The 8,226-nt window shown below is 52.0% G+C and overlaps 5 protein-coding genes across 5 annotated transcripts; 3 read left to right on the top strand and 2 right to left on the bottom strand.

Annotated features, from left to right (window-relative positions):
• Window positions 1–1,070: 1,070 nt before the first annotated feature.
• On the top strand, window positions 1,071–1,519 carry A1O5_08952 (uncharacterized protein; the record flags this gene model as incomplete). Its single annotated transcript, XM_007749532.1, has 2 exons — window positions 1,071–1,362; window positions 1,461–1,519. The coding sequence occupies 2 exons, from the start codon at window positions 1,071–1,073 to the stop codon at window positions 1,517–1,519; spliced, it is 351 nt and encodes a 116-aa protein (XP_007747722.1).
• A 237-nt stretch (window positions 1,520–1,756) lies between these two features.
• On the bottom strand, window positions 1,757–2,650 carry A1O5_08953 (uncharacterized protein; the record flags this gene model as incomplete). The annotated part of the gene is made up of 1 exon (XM_007749533.1): window positions 1,757–2,650. The coding sequence occupies one exon, from the start codon at window positions 2,648–2,650 to the stop codon at window positions 1,757–1,759; it is 894 nt and encodes a 297-aa protein (XP_007747723.1).
• A 295-nt stretch (window positions 2,651–2,945) lies between these two features.
• Window positions 2,946–3,641, top strand: A1O5_08954 (uncharacterized protein; the record flags this gene model as incomplete). The annotated part of the gene is made up of 1 exon (XM_007749534.1): window positions 2,946–3,641. One exon carries the CDS (start codon window positions 2,946–2,948, stop codon window positions 3,639–3,641), a length of 696 nt encoding a protein of 231 aa, XP_007747724.1.
• A 567-nt stretch (window positions 3,642–4,208) lies between these two features.
• On the top strand, window positions 4,209–5,200 carry A1O5_08955 (uncharacterized protein; the record flags this gene model as incomplete). The annotated part of the gene is made up of 3 exons (XM_007749535.1): window positions 4,209–4,275; window positions 4,390–4,841; window positions 4,928–5,200. The coding sequence occupies 3 exons, from the start codon at window positions 4,209–4,211 to the stop codon at window positions 5,198–5,200; spliced, it is 792 nt and encodes a 263-aa protein (XP_007747725.1).
• A 631-nt stretch (window positions 5,201–5,831) lies between these two features.
• A1O5_08956 (uncharacterized protein) lies at window positions 5,832–7,558 on the bottom strand (the record flags this gene model as incomplete). Its single annotated transcript, XM_007749536.1, has 3 exons — window positions 5,832–6,807; window positions 6,867–7,488; window positions 7,522–7,558. 3 exons carry the CDS (start codon window positions 7,556–7,558, stop codon window positions 5,832–5,834), a joined length of 1,635 nt encoding a protein of 544 aa, XP_007747726.1.
• Between the last annotated feature and the right edge of the window lie 668 nt (window positions 7,559–8,226).

Raw genomic sequence — 8,226 nt, forward strand, 5'->3', positions numbered from 1 at the left:
CTTTGTGGTGTAGATCTGACTTCTTGGGTGTTCCGTGTTTGCAATAGGATGTAACGCAATCGGGGGGTGCTGCGTGGTTCAATGATCTCCTTCAAGTGAAGATTGACAAACAAGAAGACAGCAAATAAAGACATCGGAGCTCCAGAGCTGATTGTTGAAGCCTTTGTTGCTCTGGATATCCCTGTCTTTTGTTGGCTTTGTCGGCACACCGCCTTATTCCATTAAGTCGATTGACTGTGAGACAATGAGTATGCTTTGTCTGCGGTATGTTATTGGGTGGCCGGTGATGTGTTACGACCAGACATGACGAGGCTGGCTGCGAAAAGGGGCTCTGCCTCCTCGAGATACCCCGATACCGTGGTGATGATCGTGCGAACTATTTCTGATGGTCTACCGATGGCTCAATCGGTTGGCAAACGACAGTGTTTGCGAGGCTGTGGAATTTGGCTTCCCATCCTTAGTAAAGCCGTTCCCTTAACGCCTCCACTCTTCACCGCCGGGCAGGTAGGTAACCGTGTCGCCATCACACCGTCTGCCCAAACAGTTACAGGATCGTGCCCTGATTCAACCTTTTTGTATGATATCAACACGACATATGTCTGTTAGGGTTGACTTTGCAGTCTACTGCCTTCTTCCTACCACGGCTAGAGACAACTGCCGTTGATAATACTCCATAATTTCTGTCCTCTTATCCCTTCACAAGCACGTCGTTCCATCCTCATAGTATTCATTGCATGCACAGCTGGTTGTATTGTGGGTTCGCTAATACAAGATCTCGGCTCAAAGATTGGCAACTCTCTTAATAGCTGATATCAGGCCCGATGATGTCAGATGGCAGTGTCGCCGAGAGGATCGAGGCACGTCGACGGCGTCGACGCGCAGCTGGTCGGAGCGGAGGTCAATTCGAGATGGTTCGGCGTAGCAGCGCAATCAGTTATCGCTATATCTGGCCAGACAGAGAGAAACACTTCATTGATCAACTTGTGGCCTGAGCGTGCGCTGAATCCGTCGAAGATTTTGTTGTGACCGAGTCTGAGAAGACACCCATACAAGATTCCCAGGCCAAGATAATGGGCCACAAGCTGGACGAGGAAGGCGTCATAGCCAATGTGCCGAACGCTGGAACAAAGACGGCACATCGAGATGTTGGTTGCATGCAGATCATGGCTTCTGGGAAAGAGAACGGAAACGAGCGAAGAGCTTTGGGAAGGCTGAATATGCGCATTTCTGGCTGGCTGCAGAGCAAAAAGGACGATGGCAAAGAAGATGCAGTCCAAGACCCGCCCAGAATTTCCAAGGCCCAGCTGTTGTTCTCGGATTCGCAGAGTCCTGCCAAAGAGCAATTGGCACTGGAAGCGGACCGTAAGTTCCCCCTTCAAGTGACAGGCAATTCGACTTCGGCGGCAACGATATCGTCAGATACTTTGTCGTTAGCGGCGCAGGCTAACAGAGATTCACAGGTGTGTCGACACATGAGGAGGTGAAAAGGAATTCTTTACTTCACCACAATATAGAATGAATTTATCCAGACAATCGGGCAATTGACTTCTTTGTTGGGACATCTCCGACGACGAAGGATTCCACGACAGTGAATGACATTGTATGTCAGGTCATACACCTCGAGCTCGATGTCTGTTGATGTTTGTAGCTGGCTGCTATTGTTTCAGGTTCTGTGACGCCGTCGCTGTGAGGCAATTGTTGAGGGGAACGGGTAGATTTCAGAATGCGCTTGAGAATGACACATCAACAGACAGCGTCAGTCTTTTTCCGCCTCATCCTTCTTTACGGCTTCTTTGTCTCGCTGGAAGTAAGCCTCTGCCTTTTTGGCTGCGATCTCATCAATGAGTGGACGGTTGTTGAGTGCGGCCGCTGCAGCCGCTTGTCCAGCCTCAACTCTGCTGGCCCCCTTTCCACTGCCAAGGTACTGGTTGTCCCAGCCCCAACCAGTCAAATACACTCCAATAAAGTAAGTCTCTTTGCCTTGACCGTAGTGAACGATGGGTTCTTTCTCATCCACATAATTGATCTTAATACCCTTTGCAAGAATCCTTTTGGCCAGCTCCTCCTTGCTCTTTTTTGATGGGCCATCATTGGCGGCGAGAGCAGCCTGCAATTTCGGTTCCCACAACTCATGAAGCCATTTCTTCGCTAGCCCTGCCGCATCCGCATCAGACAGGATTACAGCAGCGACGTAGGCCTCGAAGATATCTCCTTTGATCTTGAGCCAGGCATGGGGCGCCTGATTTTGGAATTGTTTGTAGCTTTGGATTTGCTTGTCAAGACCGTAAAGGCTAGCATATTGGCCGATGGTTTCGTTTCTGACCAGCGTCTCTCGAATTTGAGACATCTTGCCCGGATCTAGATGCGGAAATCGGTCAAAGATTATCTGAGTAGCGAAGAGCTCGAGGTAAGCGTCTCCTAGGAATTCGAGCCTGTCGTAGCTGGCATGGACATTGCTGGGTGCCTGGCTTGGGTGAGTGAAGACAACTGATCGATACTTGTCGTGGATTTGTGGCAGAGGAGGCAGTCCATGATTGGTTGGTGTTTGAGGACTGTTGTGATTTGAGGGCTTTGAGTTGTCTCTGTGTGGCTTTTTCGGGCGGTGGTGCCGGTCGCCCTCGAACTTGCGCTTTCTGTCGAATTCCGGCATGGTCTGGATGAAGAATACTTAGGTAAAGAATGCCGCTCGAAGTGTTCTTATGATCCGTGGAACAGCAGCACCTGGAGAAGATGCCTGGCATGGCCTGGTGGAGAGTCGAAGGCAAGATGAAAGTGAAGTCCAAGTTTGGAAAAGGGCAAAAAGAGAAAGTGGAGGCGGGTTGAATCTCTTGAGGCAATTGTAGCCGAATCGCAGTTCCAAGGCCTCGAATTCGCTCAATCCAGCACTTCTCTCTCCCATTCCCAGCACATTCAATCAGCCAACTTCTCTTCCGTATAGCATTGCAATGGCTTCTCCGTCGAGGGGTCGGCTATTACAGCTGATGCAGGTATGCTTGAGCCCAGCAACTGACCGCGCCGCAGGCCAACTGCTGGCCAAACTTCACGATCCCTTCAGGGTGCATCCTGCTAATCGGCCTATCATTCTACAGCTTCAATGCTCAATCTTCTCTACGACCTTCAACCCCATGCAGCAGCGATTGGGCAACAAAATCCTGCGTCAGCGACTAAGAGGCCCTGCGTTGGCCTCGTACTACCCCAGACGATCGGCCACTGTGGAAGATGTTCTGAACGAATTCAAAAAGTTTGATCTGGAGGGTTTCAACGAAGAGGAAGATGACAGACTGGAAAATGTGGCCTTTGCTAAGTTAAGAGGAAAGGGTGCGCCCAAAAAGAAGAAAACGGCAGCAGGTACAGTCGCCCAACTCGCCGGTGGCCTGCACGAAACTAATGCATCCTGCAGAGGGTCGCGCCCACAAGAAGAGGAAATAATCTTAGCTACACACGGTCTCGGATTGCTGTATATCACCATTGAGATACCCACAACAAATTTGATACATGCTCGGTTTGCGACTCTCATACCCTTGCTAGCGCGGCCACCAGGCCTACTTGCACTCAATCTCTGGCAGCGATCCTCAACCTCTATATTCGCGCCCAAAAGCTTTGCCCGACTCTTGACAGTCGCAGATTTTCCCTTTGCATAAGAGGTGGTGCCATTCAAGTCAACCATTGCAGCGATCCGTTCCTCCGGCGACCGAAGTCGGTATTATCGGTTCTGGAAGTCGAGATCGGCCGAGGCTGCCAATACAATGTTTGGTGACTTTCCAACCTCTTTGGCGCAATTGTAAATTGCGTCTGTAACCAAATCCCAAGGGACGGCGGATTGCCGGCTTCCCGGTTCTCGAAAATGAGCTGGCTCCGACATGTGCCCGCCATCATTCGCCAGACTCAGTTTCGAGAAACCATCTCCGCATGCTGTTGCAAGTTTCTTCCCCGCAAGCTTCTTCCGAAAATTCCTTTCCCACGGACGACTCTACCCCTCTGTTGATTGCCCCTTGTTCATACAACATGGTCCTCGAACCTTCTTCTCAGATGGTTTGGATCACTGCGGGGCATAGAGATGGCCCATTGGCCTATATATCTTTCACGCTCGACTTCCGGTGGCAGCATGTCTTCCTGTCGTTTCATTTCTTACCCTCTTCTCTCTCTCCAACGCACCGTGAGCTGCCCCTACTTGATTGAATCACAGATTTTGCATAGATATTTGCACCATGTCAGGTCTTCACGAGGTCCAAACAGGCTCCGGCAAACTGGCCAACAAGGTGGCCATCGTCACAGGTAAGTGGCCACCTCTATGCCTCTCGTTCTGTTTGCGTGCGATTGTAAACTTGGCACAAAGCCCCAAAAAGTGACTCGACATCACATTCCATGCCTAATGCAATGCGTCTTTAGGTGCCGCCTCAGGCTTCGGCCTCGCATGTGTCCGAAAATTTATCGACGAAGGCGCCAAAGTCGTCGCCGCGGACATGAATGAAGCAGGTCTGCAAAAAGCCTACGCTAGTGCCGCCGACAGCCACGTTGCAGCTCTCACCGTCAATGTCACGTCGTCCAGTGATTGGAGCAAAATGGTTGATCTTGCCGTATCGAAATTCGGTGGGCTGGACATCGTGGTCAACAACGCCGGCACATCCTACAAGAATAAACCTACTCTGGAAGTTACGGAGGCAGAGTACGACAAGGTCATGGCCGTGAACGTCAAGAGCATCTTTTTGAGCATACCAGCTACGGTCCCTGCCTTGAAGAGCAGGGGAGGTGGCTGTATCATCAACATTGCCAGTATAGGGGCCATGAGACCCAGGCCGGGGTTGGTCTGGTATAATGCGAGCAAGGGTGCCGTTGCGAATGTGAGTCTTCTGTTTCTTCTAAGCTTAAGTCGCTCTATATCCGCATTTCCCCCTCCATCCCTGGGTCTAATGGTTGCTCGGAACAGGCCACAAAGGGTCTCGCCGCCGAATTCGGCAAAGACCAAATCCGCGTGAACGCCCTTTGCCCCTTACTCTCCGGCACGGGCCTCTTCGAATCCTTTGTGGGAGTCCCATACAATGAGGAAAACATGAAGAAGTTCTTGTTCAATGTCCCGCTAGGGAGACTGACGGATCCCTCCGACGTGGCCAATGTGGCGGCTTTTCTGGCGAGCGACGAGGGCAAGTTTATCACGGGCGTGAATTTGGAGGTTGATGGCGGCAGAGCCGTTGGTTCGTAGGTCATGGGGGTTGGCATCAACCATATGAGAATAGGAACGAGGTGCCCGAAGAGAGCTTTGAGCAGCAGTGGATGGTGTATGAGGCCGATGGCATATGGACTCTGAGCTGGAAAACATCAACCAGTGCTTTTCTTTTCCCTATCTCCTCAATCCTGCTTGGTTTCGCTCAAATTCATGACGGAGAGAAAATGTGGACCATCCTCCGGACTGTTATCACAGCGCATTTGATCAAACTTTTGTGTTGAGACCTCTCCATTTGGGAGACAAGATGTGCAAAAGCGAAAAAAAAAGAGAAGAGAGCTCTCCTTGGCGCGCGCCTTTTCTTATCCAAGTATCCCATTCCAAATTCCTTCTTGCTAGTATTCCGGCATCGAGTTCGAGTACAAGTCTTCATCTGTAGTGTCATCCCTGTCCATCCTGTGTCGTACTTTTCGGTGAAATGATATGATTCAATGACATGCACGCCCGCTCAAATTCATTCTCCTTTCCAGCACTTCTTTTGTGGGACAGAGGGCTGCTTGATGAGGAAGAAAGACGGCACAAGTTGTGTTCCTCCTCGAGGGACTGTCCTCAGCCTCTATAGACCGGAGCCGCCATAGATCGATCAACCAACCCAACCAGGTAAGATTCATTAGAACGCTGCTCTTCCAATCCCATCTTCCCCTTCCATCAGTTGCTGCAAATGCTGTTCTGCGAGGTCACTACGCAGCGCCTCCCTCTCACTCTCTCTTTCCCTTACATCCCACTCATTCAGCACTTCGCGCTTAAGTTTTTGCTTCTCGGAGATCTCAGTCCGCATTCGTTCGGCTTCTGCTTCGAGCATCTTGATGCGCTTCTCCTGGTCAGGAGGTACGCCTGTGGGAAGCAGTTTGCCCCCCGTCACGATCTTCTCGTTAGTTGCGAGGTGTTGTTGAACGGTATTGAAGCGCTGTGTACGAGGGTATGTCATGCTGGTGCTGCTGTTGCCGCGGAACGGGAATGTGGACTCGCCTCCAGCAGGGCCGCCTCGTCCAAACCCGCCGCGGTAAGTGCCCCCTCCACCATAATCACCGCGGTTGCTTGTGCCAAAGTCGCCTCCGCGCCCGTAACCTCCTCCTCTTGGTCCGTAGGGAGCTGGGCCTCTGAATGGTAAGCCACCCCGACCACGCATTGGAGGACCCGAGAAATCTCGAGATGGTGGACCGTCGAATCTACCGATGGCACCACGAGGTCTGGTGGGGGCATTGAGTGTAGAGGCGCCTCCGCCACGATTGTGGGCTGACATGGACATTGATGCTGCAGGACCGGTAGGTGGGGACTGGATCGGTTGACTGAAACTGCGTGATGGACCCGTGGGTGGTGGTCGCTCGTAGGTACCGTTTCGATAACTGCTGGGACCAGAGGGTGGTTGTCGGATCTCGCCATTCAGTTGCACCTCGTCCCGCGGCGTACTCACATCGGTTTCTCGAGACCGTTGATCTCCATCGGCGACTGAACGAGCAGCAGGTGATCTGCCTCGAAAGCTTGCCGAGTCGGCATTGTCGTAATGATCTCGAGTAGGATGTGCTGGTGATCTCGGCTGAGAGCCCGCCAAGCTTGCTCGGTCTGGATGAATAGGGGGAGACGACCTTCGTGAAGTGTTGTGTGATGCTACACCAGAATCTCTCGGCGAGGGAGACCGTCTCACCCAGTTGTCAGGTTGCCTCCGACGTGGGGGGGTTCTTGACCTAGGTCTGTAACTCTCACCTCTTGGTGAACCTCTGATAGGTGATCGATCGCGATCAAATCGGCTTCGTTCGGGGGAAAATCGTCGTTCGCGTTTCGGAGAGCGTCGACCAGGATCGGGGGAGAAATCTCTGTATCTCTTCGAGTCCGGTGGACTACGAGTTCTCCCACCAGGTGGTGACCTAGATCTCCTTCTCGGTGGCGATCTTCGAGGGGAGTAACGGCGAGGGGGTGATCGTCTGTTTGCGAATAAATCTTCTCTTCTATTTGGTGGTGTGCGTGAACGTCGGCGAAAGGCTGGGGATCGACTGCGCGGTCTAGCTGCTCGTGTACTCGTCGCTGGGACGTAGGAATCAATGTCTTCTCTTCGTTCATCCCGCCGCGCCTCTCTTCTGTCAGCCGTCCAGGTGTCTGCAATGAAGCGATCGCGGTCACGCTCCCGATCACGATTTGGAGGTCTGTACGAATTGTCGCCTCCTGAGCCACCGGGCCTGTAGCTTTCACCTTCGCCAAAATATTCCACGTCTGGATGGAGGTCTCGTTCTCGATGTTGTCTGTCTCGAGGCGCAGGCGATCGCCGGGACCTGACAGGGGTCAGTTATCTCAAAGTCACGAACTGCGGAGAAGATGAACGTACCCCCGGTAGCGGTCCATGAGGACAGTCAGTAGCGAGGTCAGCAACAAGTGAGCGCGAAATGCCGCCTAATAAGATTCACCTCACTTTAGACTGGCGGTACATATTTTCCCACATGATGGGGTTTGTGGCATGGAAGATTGCCAACTCACCAAGTAGCTTGGAGGCGATTTCACTACTGGATGCGTTCCTGGCTCGCTGGATCCTGAAAATATACGCCAAGCTTTCAGCCTCGCCGCCCAAGGCTCTGGCGGTTTTCTCCAACCCACTAGCGGCACTTTTCATCTACGACGTACTCCGTCCTTAGAATGCTGCTGACGAACACAGCTGATGATCTTGCTTCTCTAATAGTCTTCTGATTGTAGCTATGTACAGTACCTAGTGGTGCTGATTATTCTCGATCGCTTTGGTTTTGTCACTGAGGTCAGACGCTGCCCCTAGCAATACCGAGTGCACTCACACTGGCGTGCTCCCAGACCTGCAAGAAGGCACGGGCTCCAAACTCCAACGCGATGCGCCCCATCAAGTCGTGGTCTGCGGGATATTAGGCTGGGAAAAAACATTGGTACGGCTGAAACAATCCAGCGTAGTTTGTCCATCGCCGCATTCAAGAGCATTCATGAGCATTCAAGAGCATTCAAGAGCATTTAAGAGCATTCAAGAGCATTCAAGAGCATTCAAGAGCATT

This window comes from Cladophialophora psammophila (assembly GCF_000585535.1).
Source record: "Cladophialophora psammophila CBS 110553 chromosome Unknown aczJe-supercont1.15, whole genome shotgun sequence".
Classification (NCBI taxonomy): domain Eukaryota; kingdom Fungi; phylum Ascomycota; class Eurotiomycetes; order Chaetothyriales; family Herpotrichiellaceae; genus Cladophialophora; species Cladophialophora psammophila.